The 17,827-nt window shown below is 39.7% G+C and overlaps 2 protein-coding genes across 2 annotated transcripts; one reads left to right on the plus strand and one right to left on the minus strand.

Moving 5' to 3' along the window:
- Positions 1-509: 509 nt before the first annotated feature.
- Positions 510-6,220, plus strand: LOC110921334 (probable protein arginine N-methyltransferase 6). The gene is made up of 13 exons (XM_022165634.2): positions 510-824; positions 2,948-3,013; positions 3,300-3,368; positions 3,511-3,546; positions 3,659-3,724; positions 3,837-3,905; positions 3,984-4,061; positions 4,150-4,228; positions 4,312-4,406; positions 4,508-4,592; positions 4,683-4,873; positions 4,989-5,107; positions 5,764-6,220. Exons 1-13 carry the CDS (start codon positions 594-596, stop codon positions 5,804-5,806), a joined length of 1,227 nt encoding a protein of 408 aa, XP_022021326.1. The 5' UTR covers positions 510-593; the 3' UTR covers positions 5,807-6,220.
- Positions 6,221-8,181: 1,961 nt separating this feature from the next.
- On the minus strand, positions 8,182-12,679 carry LOC110921126 (ribose-phosphate pyrophosphokinase 4). Its single transcript, XM_022165400.2, has 7 exons — positions 12,491-12,679; positions 11,118-11,433; positions 10,927-11,022; positions 10,108-10,176; positions 9,878-10,006; positions 9,535-9,631; positions 8,182-8,502 (listed from the first exon to the last, which is right to left on the minus strand). The coding sequence occupies exons 1-7, from the start codon at positions 12,604-12,606 to the stop codon at positions 8,369-8,371; spliced, it is 957 nt and encodes a 318-aa protein (XP_022021092.1). The 5' UTR covers positions 12,607-12,679; the 3' UTR covers positions 8,182-8,368.
- Positions 12,680-17,827: the final 5,148 nt, after the last annotated feature.

Raw genomic sequence — 17,827 nt, forward strand, 5'->3', positions numbered from 1 at the left:
CGGAAACCGACAAGCTTTTGAAACCTTTTGATTTCGACAAATTTACAAAACTCAGGCGAGCAGAAGAGATGATCGGAGACAACGATGCCGCTGGAAAGGCGGAGGCACGGGGAACTGTGAGAGTTTCAAGCACAACAGCCATGAAAAAGAAATGGAGGTGTGAAGGTGTGTGCAGAGCGAACGAGATAAGAGAGAAAGATGAGGGGTGGGTAGGTGGGTAAAAAGTGGGTCTCATTTATTAGTTTTTTTTAATATTAAGGGCATTTAGGTAATTTTACAAGTTGTTAACTAAGTAAATGGATGAGGTTAGTGTTAGGAGCCAAACGAGTTAGAAAAAAATGATGTTAGGGGCTCAGATGTTAAAAGATTCATTTTAACGTAAAAGGGTGAAAGTGATATAATCACAAAGGTCATGGACTAAAAGAGTAAAAAGATATAACCAAAGAGGCCAAAATCGTAATTTACTCAGTGATTTATTCTCCGGTTTTAAAACCCGTGAGACTACAAAAAGAAGCCAAAACAGCACGTTAAGCCCTCGTACTTTCCCTGTCACAACACAAATCAGTCACTTGCATCCATCCCAAAACAGAGAGATGGAGGGTCTGCCTACGTCACCACCGGCCGGTGCTTACAGCAATGGCCACCACAACAACCAAAACGGCACCACACAAACGGATGATTTGAAGCCCTGGAAGTCCCATAGCGGCGGCGCCAGGTCTCGTAGTAGGGTTCCCCGTGAAGTAGACGCGCCTCCTTGTACGGATTTTGATAAGGCTTACTTCCAGTCTTACTCTCATGTCGGTATTCACGAAGAGATGATCAAGGTGTCTTCACAATTTTCACTCTAGTTATTCGATTCAAGTTTTGTTCTGTTTTTGTGATGTATCAATCAGGCTGCATTGTTTGATTTTGACGTCTATATGTGTTATTGGTTCGGTAACCCTAATTTTGTGTGTTTAGAATTAAAGCTGTTAGTGATAGAGAGATTCACTGTAGTATAGGGTACCTCTATGGTGACTTGCCCTAGAAGAATACTAATCTTGGTTTAAAAAAGCGCGAAAAGCACAAAAGCGACAAGGTCTAAAATCAAAGCGCAAATCGCAAAAGCAGATGACTTTCCGTACGCGAGGCGCAAGGTGCTTATATGTTTTTTCTATATATATCCTATAGGCTTTTAGCATCCATGCCCAAAATATAGTTATAAGCAAGGTTTATATATGATTTAATGTATAAATCACTTAAATGTACAACCATTTTAGCAACATGTATAACACTTTAAAGTACAAAAACACCTGTACAAAAATCGTGCGCCTCAGTGGGATTTTTATTTCCAAAAAGCTCGCTTTTTGTACAAAGCTCGCCTTATGTCACACAAGGCACAACTTTTTGCACCTAGGGTCGCTTTGCGCTTAAGGCACGCTTTTTTAGATCAAGATATTAATATCATTGTAATTGAGTGTGTGCTATTTAAAGGTGTTACTTCTTCTGGTAGAAAGGGGATTAGGAATTTCTATATGTTATGATAGTGGACTAGTAATAGCCTTATGTAATTGAGTTGGTTGAGAGGAAGTCGGAACTTTGGATAATAATTTGTTAATTTTGTTGTGATGAATACATGGTGAATGTGTAGGTGCATTTTACTATCTATAAAAGAATGATGTTGATAATATTTAAGGATCCTTTGTAGCTCGTTGCACAATCTTGAGTTTTGAGTTTTGACGACCATAACCACTGTCGGTAGAATTGATTTTTTTGGAGATCTGACCATCTCACAGGATATAAGTAGATTTAACAAACACAGAGCCAAAGCATATTTGGAACAACAGTAACCTAGGTAGTTGAAGGCGCTTAAAAAGTGAGGGGTTTTTAAGCAAGATGCACATTATAATCATGGCATTTTGAGGAGTTTTAGACATGTTTTAGGCTGGTTCCTGGCCATTTTTGAATGTTTCAGACCAATTTTAGCTGGTTCAGACCTCTTCAGACCGGTTCATTTTTGCTGACTTCGGCCGGAATTTGCGCCTGTGCTTCTTGATTGACGCAAGGCAGTATCTATGCAGTTAATATCATCGATATCGGTGACATATCTCTTATCGGTACCCTGGTGAGATATCGGTGCAAAATATCGGTACCGATATTTTTGCTGATATTGACCGGGACTGATATATCACCGATTTTACTGATATGAGATATCAATACCTTTCTTCTTAGTTCTACCATTCGTCTTTCTTCTTATTGATGCTATTAGTGTTTTAAGTCTTAACTGTTAATTGTTAGTGCTTTAAATCTTAATTAGTTCCTACTTGCTACAACTGTTAGTGTTTTGCAAGTTGCAAAAGGTTAATTTTTTTTATGGTAGGAGAGTATACTGAACTGTTAGTGTTAAATTGCTATATATATAAATTCAACATGATATTAAAATTATTGATATTCCACTGCGATAACCGATTTCTCAAATATCGGCCCTTGACCGATATCCGATTATTTACTGCATTAACTGCTTAGGCGGCATGGCTGCACTGGGCTGTGCTCCTGAGAACCTCAACCTAAGCGAGCACCTTTGACTACATAGACATTAACAATTTGGCAATTAGTTACAGTAAGTTAGACAATAGTTTCTTTACACGTGTATTGTATATCAAATATCTCCTCGTTCACAAAAATATACCATGATTACAAATAGAAAAGCAATTTGATCAGAACACCAAGAGACTACTAGTACACCATGATAAATTTTTATTTTATTTTATTTTTATTTTTGTAGGATTTAAACTAACTTCGTTATATGGGGATTTCAGCATGTTGCTTTACTATAGACCATAATAATCAGTTTTATTATGTATAATAGAGTACAATTTCGGTTATGATTCTTCAAGCAATAATTAGTTTCCACTATCTACGTTTTCCTCATTCTTGTACTTAGTTCTACCTGGTCTTTATACTGCAGGATCGTGTGCGGACAGAAACTTATAGGACAGCTATTTTACAGCATCAGAAACATATTGAAGGCAAAGTAAGAAAATTTACCGTATCAAATTTATAGATATCAGTTCAAGCTGTTCAAAGAACATACTAGTTTGCATAATGCAGGGCTTCCTTCTATAGGGTTTTCTTCGTTTTATATTGTGTTCTAGGGTTTTCTTAGGGTTTAATGATATCGGCCATTGACTGTTTAACATCTTGGTTGACTGTCTTTTGGATGTAGACGCAGTTTTGAATATTGTTTGTGTTAAAAAACGATACGAAGTCCGTCTTCTTTTCAGTTTATTTTGTTTTTAACTCAACCGCTTTTGTCATAGGTTGTCGTAGATGTTGGCTGTGGCACAGGCATCCTCTCAATATTTTGTGCTCAAGCAGGCGCAAAACATGTAAGAGCATTTAATCGTTAAATGACCATTGATTATACTAAAGTTGACTAAGTTTGACTTTCCACGGCTTTTAGAATTTAGTAAAGTTTATGGCAAGAAATTATTGTTATTTTCTTTTTCATTGTTAACTTTATTTTTACAGGTTTATGCAGTGGATGCCAGTGAGATAGCGTTGCAGGTATGTTTTGCAACTTCCATCAGTTTAGAATAATGTTGTTCATGATATTTTCATCGTATTTAATTCATTCATAAAGAAAGGATAATCTTAAATTTAATGTTGTTTCATACAGGCAAATGAAGTTGTCAAGGCAAACAAACTTTCTGACAGAATTACTGTTTTACACGGACGTGTTGAGGTACGATTTCATAAACGCCATAAGTCGGTTTATATACTTAGATTATGATATTATTCTTCGTGTTTTTAGTATCGAACTATCGATATCATGACATCGTATTGTCTGTATGAAGGATGTTGAAATTGATGAAGAGGTTGATGTTATAATCTCTGAGTGGATGGGTTATATGCTTCTCTACGAGGTTACTGGTTTATTTTTTTACTTGTTATTCTCAAGTTTACGGTTCTGGTTTGTATCTAATATTTTGGTTGTATTGTAGAGCATGCTCGGGAGCGTTATTATTGCAAGAGATCGCTGGTTAAGACCCGGTGGTCTTATCCTTCCCTCTATTGCAGTGGTATGCCTTATTATAGTTACAACTGTTAAGCAATATAATTGAGTTGACATTATATGAATTTTAATTATTTTTTTTGTATTTTCTGCAGCTATATATGGCCCCTGTTACACATCCCAACCGATATGCAGAGAGTGTTGACTTCTGGCGCAATGTCTATGGGATTGACAGTGAGTAAAAAGATAATATACATAAATATAGTTTGATCTATCGGTAAGTAATAATTTTATGTATAACTTGTATTTGATTACAGTGTCTCCAATATTACCATTGGCAAAACAATGTGCTTTTGAAGAGCCATCTGTGGAGACAATCAGTGGAGAAAATGTTCTTACATGGCCACATGTGGTTAGTTTCTGGTCAACCTATTTTCAATGATAGAAGATATTTTTTAACATTAATGGTTTTTATGTCGCTCAAAAATGAAATTTCGTTCTTAATTGAAATAGGTAAAACATGTGGATTGCTATACCGTCACAGTTAAAGAGTTAGAATCTGTTACAGCAAGCTTTAAATTTCAATCTATGATGCGAGGTAACGCCCCTTTCATTTCATACACGTTAAGGTAATATATTTTTGGTAACTTTATTTTATTATCATATTATTTTTTTTTTTTAATTTCAGCTCCTTTCAATGGGTTTGCCTTCTGGTTTGATGTCGAGTTTAGTGGGCCTGCCGATACTGGTGCACCATCTTCGACTGATGAGTCAACAAAAACAAACCCTTCTGGTGGTCATAGGAGGAAACGAGCCAATCCTGATGAAGCACTTGTTCTCTCCACTGCACCCGAGGACCCTCCTACACATTGGCAACAGGTACTGTATAGTGGTTAGATGTGGTGAAATGGATATGTTGGGTAACATGTCAAAATGGATCGGTTCTATTACGGGTCGGGGTTAACCTGAAACACTTCTTTTTTTTTTTTGGCAGACAATGGTATACTTCTATGAGCCAATAGATGTTGAGCAGGATCAGGTTATTGATGGTTCTGTTACATTAACACAAAGCAAAGAGAATGCTCGGTTCATGAACATTCATCTTGAATACTCGTGAGTTACTCATTTTGTAGACAGCTTCAAGAACTTAATTCTTTGTTAATATAACATAGTGAATTAGTGATTAAATGATGATCACAATATTAAAATTGTTTCTCTAATCATAACCAAGAATTCATATTTGCAAATAAATGTTTGAGTAAACTTCCATTTTGCTCCCTGTGGTTTGGTCGTTTTAACGGTTTTGCCCCAATCCTTTAAAAATAGCCATTTTACTCCCTGATCTATGAAGCTTATCACGATTTCACTCCCTGCCCCAAACGACATCCATTTTAAACGTTAAAAACTGTCAGGTTTCAGTCTAGGTATTGGTCTAATTATGGTCATAATTGTCCATCACGTGTTATGCACGTGACAATTATTAACGTTTAAAATGGATGTTGTTTGGGGCGGGGAGTGAAATCGTGATGGGCTTCATAGATCAGGGAGTAAAATGGCTATTTCTAAAAGATTGGAGCAAAACCATTAAAACGACCAAACTACAGGGAGCAAAATAGAAGTTTACTCTAAATGTTTTTAAAGTTTCGGACAAAAAGGTGTTTGCTGGTCAACCCAGCCAATTTAAACATGTACTAAAACATAATCTGATTCTAATTGTAACTGTTTGACCTGCGTATAACCATTAATAGTGTTGATCTTGTTTCTTGCAGCTCGGGTGGGCGGTCCTTTGTAAAAGAAAGTGTGTTGCGTTGACCATACCGGAATTGACTTTGTAGTTTATGGGCGTAATTGTTTTCACCATGTAGCCTTGAAGGAATACTTGGTGATGTGTTTGTATTATTAGGTAGGTAGAAATTGTGAGTAAGATTTTGTTTGGATTAATAGGTGGATTTAAGGTGCACCTTCTCATATGTCATCTTTGTTTGTCGTGCAACAGCGACTGCTGTTTGACTGCATTTGACCGATGGTACTGCAGCGGCTATTGTTTACGGGGCTGCTGTAGTGCCACTGTAGCAGATGCAAAAACACAAACGCTAAAACAGAAAAAAAGAACATGGGAATTTAACGTAGCTCTGATCTATATTGATGGGCTGCAACTAGGATATTTTTATTTCTTTTGGAGGTGATGAAATTACAATTAATACATGTTAAGTTGGGGATGCTAAATGGTTGATGGATTTCTCATTTGTGGGTCAAACCTGAATATCATTCATGGTAACACATGTATTTGTAGGTTGACATGAACGTATAAACATGACACATTACTTTAACCTAAAGAATATATATTGCATATTTATATTCTAGGCTACCGTCATAATATTTATCACCACCTCAATGGTTTTTACTCTCACATACTAAAAAAAGGGAATTGGTCTGTAATAATCACATCTAGACCTTATTGGCTATTAATAATCCTATCTCAGAATATTCCCCCACCAGTCTCATCTATTTTTCCTACAACGATCTCCGTTAAAAAAACTTAACGGAGTTAAACTTTTTTTCCAAATTACAAACAGATTTTTAGGGCTTTTGATTAGAACGATGATACGAGTTCATTGATGTAACTTATTCCGAAATGGTGCTCCAAGCGACTTGATTTTGGTTAATTGAAAATTTAAACGCCTGAATTGAAGCGCTGTTTTCATTGTTTGGAGCAGTGTTTCGAGTCAAATTTTACATCAATGGACTCGTATCGTCGTTCTAATCAAAAGCCCTAAAAAATCTGTTTGTAATTTGGAAAAAAACTTAACTCTGTTAAGTTTTTTTAACGGGGGACTATTGTAGGAAAAATAGGTGAAAGGTAGGACTACTTGGGGGAATATTCTGAGGTGGGATTATTACAGGCCAATTTCTCTACTAAAAAATACCATCCAACTCCCTTTCCTTCTGCTAGTTATTAGGTGAGATTATTACAGACCAATTTCCCTACTAAAAAATACCATCCAACTCCCTTTCCTTTTGCTAGTTATGTCACAAACTCACATCGGCTTGGCTTGTAACACACCGAAGCTTTTGTGAATATCATGGAACTCTTCTTTTGCTTCATCATTTAGCTTAGCGATCTCCCTGCGAGCACATAATTTAAAGTCATGGATCTGGCACCTTAAGTGACCGCTCACCACATCTCATTGTTGGTATAACAACTCATGCCTTCAACTATGAGATGATGTCTTTAAGCTTGCCATCTTGTCTTTGGGTGTCCTTGGCCACACACATCTTGACCACACATCTCGTTAACCACCACACCACTTGTAGCCATCTGATACGGTCTGACCCGCTACCAGCACAGGAATCGACCCGGTATCCAATTGATACGGTCAAGTGGTCAACAACCATGGACCCACATCAACTATCTATCCACGTTGCAATATTTAGTTATTTGCATGCATTTTATTCTCTCATGTTCCCAGGTTTTCTTTTATTTTGTATGCATTATCTCCTAGATTTTAGGAACCTATAATTTTGCATCTTATTTATTGTACTTTGCATCTTAAGGGTGTCGGCAGCACCCTCAGTGACCCCATGCGGGGAGGGTTTTGCCGTGCGGGAAGGGTGCCGCCATCCAAGAGGGGAGGCAAATCGGGGAGGGTGTGAGGGGAATGTTCACCGCATGAAGGAGAGAGGAGATGGTGGGCCACCCTAATTTTCAACCAATCAATTATTATTATTATTATTATTTTTAATAAAAAAACAATTCCCCCAAGAGAGGAGTGCCGCCATCAAATTGAGGGTGTGAGGGGAGTTTAAGAGGGGAGTTGACGTGGCATAACCTGATTAGATGTGTGTAAAAGAGGGGCACTCCCACCCTAAGAAATCTAAGCAGAATATTTGAAGTTAAAAAGAGTCTTTTTTATCTTTTTTTTCTTGGAGCTTGATCCCCTCTAAGGGTTATCTATCTTGGAGCTTGATCCACTCTACGGATCTCTATCACCATCACCTTGTTTGATTGGGCATGGTTAGCATGTCACTGAATGAGCTTGATTTACCTCACACGTGATATGCCTACGATGGTTTTGGTTTGGCACAAGGGAGTCAAACTTGTCAACCTTTTAAGAACCAAGGGTTTTAGATATTTGATATGAAGTTTATGAATGCTCAACACAACACCTTTTAAAACTCAACAAACATAAAAAAAAACACTTTTCTTGCACACTTGGAAGAGCAAAATAGATCAATACATTCGTACTTCAGAATCTGTCATGTCTTACTAATCCGTCCAATAGCAAATGATGACAACTGGTAAATTCAAACATTTCTCTTCCTCTCCTCTAACGATGAGCGCTTTAAACATATGTTTAAAATAACACAGAAACATCATATTTGAAGTGCATCTGCAATAGATCCTGCCAGACTTATGACTTCAAAAGGAGCTTTGTTTCCAATTTCTTTAACCGTATTAGCACAAGAATCTGTAATCCAAAAGTACTCAAACGCCTTCTTCGAGTTTTCTGAACACAAGTATAATAAATGCATGTCAGATCACCTTATTTTCTATTTCTTAGATCAATATCACTTATAAATGGGTCGATTTAATAAGAAGAATCGACCCGTTTGAAATAAACACGACCCATTTTTAAGGGGATTGGGTTAAAGAGGTTGAAAGTCACCCAACGTCTATTTTCAGTGCATATAACCTCCTAAGTCGTTTTATCCAATATATATAGGGTCAGGATTTAGAGAGAACGGTGAAAAGTGTGAGAACGGTGAGAACGATTTTAGTGGTGACATGTGGCATTGATGCTAGATTACACTAAGGGTAATATTTGTCAAAAAACCCACTCACATGAACTGGGTGTTCAAATAAAACGCCATAAAAACACACAATTCAGAAAAACGCCATGAAAATACCCAGTTAAAAACGCGATAAAACACCTAGTTCAGAAAAAAAAAACCCCATGAAAAAACTTAGTTGAAAACGCCATAAAACACTCAGTTCAGAAAAACGCTATGAAAATACCTAGTTAAAACGCCATAAAAACACCTACTTCAGAAAAACGCCATGAAAATACATAATCTAAAACGCCATAAAACACCCAGTTAAGAAAAACTCCATAAAACCCAGTTAATTTTTTTCCGAAAAGTATACCAATAGTATACTCGTTGGAAAGATAAAAAAACGCTGAGTTTTATGGTGTAATTTTTTTAGAAAAATAATCACGTATAAAAAAAAGTTATTGTCGTTTAAATATGATGGGGGAAAATATCATGTGATTAGCTTGTGCACCTTTGTTTGGATCTTCCTATTTTACCCCTTCTAGTAGTTCCAAGGCCCCTATTATTTACAAAAATGCCACCGCATCAATCTCAACCACAAACCACTAAGATCTTGTGGCTGAGAATCGTTCTCACCGTTCTCACACTTTGAGGCGTTCTCTCCTGATCGTGTTCCTAGATATATATATATATATATATATATATATATATATATATATATATATAGAGAGAGAGAGAGAGAGAGAGAGAGAGAGAGAGAGTCTAACCATCTTTGTGAACAAATCTCTCAAAAGATTTTTTTGGAAACACTGCATGAGTGACATAAGCACTGACTTTGTTTGCTCCATGAGCTGCTAAAACTTTCTGGATGACAAGAAAACAAATAATATTAATATGATCGTCAATATACAACAATCTATATATTTTGATGTCCGTCTCGTGGGACGGTATATATTTTGGAAAAAAAGTTAAGCTTAAAGCACTTTATGATCATATCACCACATGGGACACTCTTGTTTGTTATTCAAGATAACCGTACATATTCAAACACCTGTATTAAACAAATTAACGAGAATACATCTATAACAAAGATTTTAATAATTAAAGTACCTGGCATTCAATCAAAGTGCCTCCAGATTGCACTAAGTCATCAACAATTACTACATGGCGACCCGCAGGATCGCCCTCCTTCAGCCTTACGATCCGCTTATCACCTTCACGAACTTTTGCACAAACCACCTGTGATTAAGTATTGACATTCTGATATAGTTTATGGTTTATATAAAGAAAGAATATACATTTCTTTTTTTTTACTGGACAAAAAAAAATGTTTAACTTACTGTGGGAAAGTGATCCAACAACTTGTGGAATCGCTTCCACGCTCCATCGTCTGGAAAGGCGATCACAACCTGAACGTTTATACAAAAGGTAGACATAAATAAATACTCGATATACAGATCACCATGTAAAAGATGATGCTCAAGAGAGGCATCCCAGTCTCAAAACAAGGTATTTGACTAGGGCTGCAAACGAACCGAACGAACACGAACGAGATCTTGTTCATCTTCGTTTGTTAAAGAATATATGTGTTCACAAACGGTTCATGAACACTTACCGAATGAGATTTTATGTTCGTGTTCGTTTGTTAAGGAAATAAGCTTGTTCGTGTTTGTTTGTTAATTTTAGGCAACAAACGAAAGCGAACGTTGACGAATACAAATGGAAACAAACAAACACAAACACACGTTCATGAATAGATCATATAATACACCAACACTTATTAAATATTTTATTTGTCGGGATCTTGTAATATTTAAATAAAATATAAAAACAAAACACTAATGACTTACCGAACACAAACGAACACGTTACCGAACATAAATGAACGAACGCGACATTTGTTCATGTTTGTTCATTTAGCTAAACGAACGAAATTTCTTGTTCGTGTTCATTTGTTTAATAAACGAACGAACACAAACGAACTTCCCGTCGAACGGTTCACGAACTGTTCGCCGAACGTTTGATTCGTTTATAGCCCTATATTTGACCCCTAACTAATCAAATAATCGAACGCATTACAGATATTAAATCTGATTAATGATAATCAATTATAAATTGCAAACTCAAACACCCCTTAACATATAAATCTAAGTACTAACATTATCAGCATCGGGAAGTTGGTGAAGCCGTTGCTTCAAGAGAGGCATCCCAGTCTCAAAACAAGGTAAAACATGGTCCCCAAAGTAAAATCTTTCCTGCAAAGATACAAATAGTTTTACAAGCATTATATATTAAGCAAATAATCAATATAAAACTTGAATTGTTTTCTAATATATATCAACAAACCGACCTGCAAAGCATGTATGTCGTAAATAACTAAGCTTGTGGGACCACCTCTTGACGCGGGAATATTTGATAATATCCGTGCCATTGTGAATGCGGTTGCTACATCTCCTTCTTCTTCCATTCTTTCAAAAGAGCCCGTTGGAAAGAAAGGTAACACCAATGTGAAGGAAGCAACAAAAAGCCTCGGAAGAGCGAATATAACAGAAAGTTGTTCGAAAATGACAGCTGGCGAGCTGAATGATGCGAGAAACGCAACATGCTGGCCTCGGATATCTTTAGCATTGTTTATGAACAAGTTAGGGAACCCGTCATCAAAACTCCTATAAAAATAAAAAAGAAAGTGAATATAAGGCTTTAAAAGTGAATATGCATTTATGTGGTTTAAAAAACAGGCTATGTAAATAGTTTTTGGATGTAATTCTCTTATTTGAAGTTGTTATAATTAAATAAATAGCTATTCGAGGGTTTTTTTTTTTTTTTTTTTTTTGTAAATTTTGATCATTTGAGGAATTGCATGTAAAATACGCCTAAATAATCAGATAATCAAAATCAGTATTGTTGTAACTACCTTAAACTAATTATCCATAACAAATTACTTGACTTTAAATAATCAGATAATCGAAATAATTTACACTTTCACTATATCCAGACTCTATTAACCTGAGTATAAAAACCAATTAACCGAACCACAACGGAAACAATCGTTATACATAAATAACCGATGGTTCAGTTTTGAACTTTCTGATCACCAAAATATCAACAAAACTAAAATAACCAAACTGAGCCGATTCACCATTTTGAAGTAAGGAAAGTCAACTGAACCGATGAAGGGGAAACTCCGTTAAAATCTTTTACTTTCGTCTAAGCCCAAAAACATATGTAATCAACTGTTGAAATCCTTTAACTTTGTCAAAACCAAACCCATGTTAAACCCGACCCGATGAAAACAAATCCAAAAATGAAGCCCGTTAATAAGTTAACCGAACCATTTTGTACATTAAACCGATAACCAAATCCGAAACTAACAGAATCAACAGATTAGTCATCTCCAATGGCCAAAGTTATTGGTTATTAGGTAAAAAAAACCTAAAGTAACCGAACCCAACCGTGCACACCCCAATCAGGGCTTAGTATGAACACAATGTGAAACAGCCCCTAATATATTTCAAAATTAACATTATACAATTAGGGTTTTTAAACCAACATAAATAATGGTTAAACCCTAAACCCTAACTCTTGTTCACTGGACTAGTAAAGATACAAACTTTATCATCTTTTAAAGCAATCTGAATGTATATATCAAACATGCAAGCATACAGTAAATTGAATAAATTATTGCATACAGGATTGAAAATAGAATTGGATATGTAATGATACCTCCAGTTGATGGATTGGAGCTGAATGAGGTCAGATTGATCGGATATCTTGCGAGCGAGTTGTTCAGACTCCACACAGTAGAAGAGAAGCACTTGCTTTTTGTTGGGTTTCTCCATTTTTTTCAAGATTTGCAGCAGAGACGCCCTTCTTTAAGGGTTTTGACGACGACTATGGCTCCCCACTTTTAACACGGTATATATATATATATTTTGTCGCTTGTGGTTTGTGTCGTTTTGGCAGTATAGTTCAAAGATCTTATTTTTCCCTTTAAAAAGGTTTTACTGTTGCCATTTTAGTTCACTGGATTAACTTCATTCATTTTTTCTGTTAACAAGAAAGGCAATTCGATCATTTTATATGACCAAATTGCCCTTCTAGTTCACAGAATTACATAGATAATGACCGAATTGCCCTTCTCGTTAACAGAAAAAATGGATGAAGTTAACCAAGTGGACGAAAATAGCAACGGTGAAACCTTTTTGGACCCAAGGGGAAAAAATGAAACCTTTGGATTAAACTGGCAAAATGACCCAAACCACAAGGACTAAAATGGCATTTAACTCTTATTAGAGTAAAAGTTTGAAGAATTTAATCACCAATACGAATGCCAGAGGTAGGGGTGTACATCTGATGAAACAATGGTTAACCGGGCAGGGTTAACACACTGGTCTCGTCAAGAAAGGTTAATCCCTTCCTCTCGAGGATCGCTGGCTGGATCACCGGTGGTTGATCTCCTGCACAAGAAAACAAGCCGTGACTCGTAACAAGGAGGATGGGGTGGGGGGTGCTCCTTGTTACCACTCTCCGGCGTGAGAATCAGTAGTTTGCTTGGGAAGCAAAGTAAGATAGTAGTAGTAGTGAGAGAGTTGTGAGAAGATACCTCAAACCTGGTTTGGGGTTGGTATTTATAGCCGAGGAGTGAAGGAGGATGATGATGGATGGACTGACGACGTGCTGCACCCTTTCAGGTGTGTCAGGCTCGTCGGTTATGGAGGTTACGCCACGTCAGTCCATTGCTTACGTAGCTCTGACAGGTAACTGCCATTGGTGCCACTTGCACTGTGGTGTCAGTACCACTTGCTTGAGTACATAGGATGCGGTGCAAGCCGCATCGCTACGTGCGGTAACATCTGAAGTTACCGCGTCTCCTACTTGTGATCAAGGAATACGCGAGATGCGGTGCTAGCCGCATCGTCGTCTTGCCTGCATCCCTTGTCGTGACGAAAATGTCCGTATGGTGCGGTGTCAGCCGTACCGCTACGTTCATCTTCTTCTATGCCTAAGGTAAGGCTTTCCTGTATTGATAGAAGTGTTCACTGGATGCGGTGCGATGCCGCATCGCTGTGAATACTTCCGTTTTCCTACACCAGATGTGATGCTATGTCGCATCACTCTACCGTTCTCATGTTCCATGTAAGTCCTTCTTTGTTACTAGATAGATTGGATTCAACCCTTGTGTCGACGCGTTCCCGCATGGGCACAAGTAGGTTGTTAGTTAGTGGGGGTTTTGATAAGGGTAATGGTCACTCGCGGTCCATGCTGACGCGAGATCTGGGACCATACCCCTTCAAGTCCCCCCAGTCTAGTGTTGCTGCCACATACAAGGTGTATGTGGGAGGAGTACTGGACTATGGTGTTTGGAAGGTAGTTTGGAGTCTGGAGAAGATCCTAGACCATGTGTGGTCTTTTCTGTATGTAAATGAAGCTGGAGGTCCGGAAGGGTCATCTGACGCCTCTTCCGTATCGGTGAAGGAATCTCGTCTGATGCGAGATTCTCAGCCGATTTATGTCACCAGGTGGCCTGCCACCTGTTGTTGTGCCGAAGGTCTCTTGGAGACCTTGTTAGTAATGCTGCACAAACTTCGAACCAACCTCTGAGGTGGTGGTTCGAAGGTATGTGGAGGTTTCCCATCCTTTAAAGGTGGTCTTTTCTTCATACCAATTGTTGAATTGGTGCATGAAGAAGAAAAGAAACTTTTGGACCAATCTTTGAGACTGGGATCAAAAGTTGTTGATGCTTGCAAGTGCTTTGCTCAAGCTCTATGTTCAGCGTCGAGTTATGAGACGACGATCCCTTTTTTGTTGGGTTTTCGTGTTTATCGTCATAGCTCTCTAGTAACCGCACGTTCTTTGCGGTTACCTCGTTGCGTCATTGTTGGCCATGTTTGGTCGAACAATGTATATTCGTACTATGGGTAAATAAACATGGTCATAGGCAAGGGTATGCCCACCATTGTTTATTCTATGTGGCCCATAGTCGGGCTAACAAAGTCATAAGCAGACTTGTTACCGCTGTTCGGACGCTTGTTGTTCGACGAGGGTTTATTTAGAGCGCTGTTCTGCGTTCGTTTTGGAGCCACTTACCTTCCCGCTCCAATACCGAGTTTGCCTTGCAGTAGCATTGTTCGGTGATGTGGAGTGAGCTTGGCTCTTCCGTAGCAACCACTCTGCGGAAGCTATGGTTATGTCCGTAGTTCCTCGTGAGTGTCTGTGGTTTTGCATTACCACCTTTGCTCAAAGCGGGTGTGGCTCGGACGTAGCTCTTGAAGGTTCAGGAGACAGGGTTGCTGATGTGCGTTCGCGTGCATTCCCTTCCTTCCTTTTGTTAAAGAAGGTGTTCATGTACCCTCTGCGGTTGTGAACTGGACAGGAGGGATTTGAAGCTTGAAGAGAATGAAGGCAATGCGGTTTCCCTGTGTCTGAGATGCGGTTCAGTCCAACGGCCAGCGCTGGTTCTGAGCATTTGACACACCTGAACGGGCTCGTGTGTGGCATGTCCGCATATTCCACGTGTGCTCGTGGGTAGTGCGGATAGGTATTATACCCCTTTATAGTGTAGAGATATATATTTTTCCCTATTTTTAGGGGTATGTTAAAAAACGACATGCGGTATGGGTTATGGTGCGGTATACCAGAGAAACCGCATGCCGCTTATAATTGGATAATGTAGTCGCTTTTTGTTGCATACGTGGCTGGACGCACGTGTGAGTTGGTGGAAGTTGGTGAGATCTTCCTGGCATGTGCTGAAATGAAAGGACGTTTGCACTGCCCGAGGCATTAAATGCACTGTAGCGAAGAGTGTAAACGTCTCTTGTGTCAGGCGCGTGGGTGGCCACGCGCGCGTGATAACCGTCAGCGGAAACGGCGCTCGACACGTGGTGTCATACGATTCGCCCTTTTTGAACGTGATCATTTGTTTTCCCCCTCCGCATTAATTGCGATGGGTATATAAGGGGAAACCGTTCGTGGTTTCCCCTCACTTGTTTGAAATTTTCAAAAATTTGCCGGTGAGAGAAACTTGTTCTTTGTCTTCTCCGACGAAATTCCTTGAAGTTCCAGTGAGGGTTTTGGTTTTTCTGTTCACCATCTTCTGTTTCTTTGATATTCTTGATGGCTGAACCATCTAATCCACACAATTTGGAGGGTGAAAACCCTGAACAACCGGTAGTGGTTGAAGAAGAAGAGGAGGGGGCTGCCGGTAGTGGATTACCGGCGTTAAAGTGGACCAGAAAAACCTTTGATCGTCTTATGCTTGACGTCCAAATGCCCCCTGAGTATGGGGCTCAGTATCTATCGGAGGGTGATACTGGTGCTGACGCTCCGGCTGGTTATGTGACCATGTGGGCCGACTTTTTTGGTGACTGTAATCTCCGGTTACCGTTGACGGTGTTCGTTGTGGATGTCTTGGAGTGGTACAAGGTCCACATTTCTCAAATGAGTCCGTTTGGTATGATTCGGATTCGTAATTTTGAGTTCACCTTCCGTGCTCTTGGTATAGAGCCTACCGTCGGAGATTTCCGACGGTTTTATCAGATGACTGTGTCATTGGGTTTCTTTTCTTTCCGTCAACGAGACGGTAGCCCCAAGCTGATGACTCCTCCCAAGGGGATGACGATGTGGAAAAAGAAATTCTTCTATGTCAAGGCTGCTGCCATTGTTGCAGACATGACGTTTCGGAACGTGACCGAGACGATCATAGGGGAGACCATTGCGATGCCCAGTTTGAAATCAGTGCAGTGGTTTCCGCAGCTTCAGACTATTGAGTCTGTGAAGCTGACCAACACGCAACTGTGGTTGTTGCGTATGATGTTGACGAGGAGGAACAAAAACTCGAGGCCCGTGGTGCGGGAGAAAAGCGGTGGTACGTACTTTTCATGTGTTTGAGTTCCCTATTCTTGTTTGCGGTACTGACTTTATGTTTGTTATCAGAGGATGCTCCCGCATGGAGGATGTTTGCCCCGGATTTTCTTGGTACGGTTGAGACCGTAGTTTGTGCGGATGTTGAGGAGGATCATAATGCTATCATCCGTAGTAACTTCCGGGTGCCTACTGAGGCCGCACTGGCAGTTGAGTTGCCGCCAGGCAAAGGTATAATTTGGAAGGTTTTTCACTTGTGATGATAACGTTGGTTTATTGATTCACCCTTTGGATTGATTTTATGCAGGTGATCTTGGGGCCTTAGGGGACCCCGATGCGAAAGGTGTGCCAAAGAGGCAAACTGTGAAGGGCGTGCGCTTTCGCCAAAAGAAGATAAAGGAGGTCACAACTGTGCCTCATCTGGTGCCGCAGGTGGCAGGTATCTCTCACTCCTCTTTTCGTCAACACAAGGATTATGTGATAGTATCTGATACCCTTGAGGGTTTGGGTACAGCCGCGGGGTCGCGTTCTGGTGCTGCGAAGAAGCAGGCAGAGGAGACGGCCGCGGGAGGGACAGCTGCGGGTCCCCCTCTGATTGGTGAGAAGAGAAAGCCAGAGCCGAAAGCTGCTGGTCGTGTTGAAACCAAACGTCGGAGACTGGTAACCAAAAGGTCTGCTCCGACGCAGAAAAAACCTGCGGTTGTTATTGGTAAGTGTATGCTAGCTTGTATTAACTGTTATGTGCAACTTGTTTTGATAGCTTTTTGACGTTGTTTTTTGCAGAGCCTCACGATGAAGATTTTTCTATCTTTGATGCTCCGGAGTCGCCCCCGCGTGCCACGGATGCGGGTGCAACTGAAGTGCCATCGACACCCCCTGCCAAGGTGGTGTCGGAGTCGACGGTGCGAACAGAGGGTATCGCAGAGAATGCTGCGACCCAGATTTTTGACACTGTTGACTCGTCCAACAATCTGATTTCTCCCAATGAGGGAGACAATGTGAGTGTGCGGTTTGCTGATACCGGGAAGCAACGGTCTGATGCCGAACCGGATAAAACTGGCGCTGAAACGCGGCAGCATGATGCTGAGCCGCAGAAGTCTCCTGTTGATAAGGGTACCAGCTCGTCTGCCGGTGGTGCGGGGTACGATGGGCCTCCAATTCAGCCTGGGGAGTCTGAGTTGGAGTACTACTACCGCACCT

Source organism: Helianthus annuus, chromosome 17 (genome assembly GCF_002127325.2).
Source record: "Helianthus annuus cultivar XRQ/B chromosome 17, HanXRQr2.0-SUNRISE, whole genome shotgun sequence".
NCBI classification, from domain to species: Eukaryota; Viridiplantae; Streptophyta; class Magnoliopsida; order Asterales; family Asteraceae; genus Helianthus; species Helianthus annuus.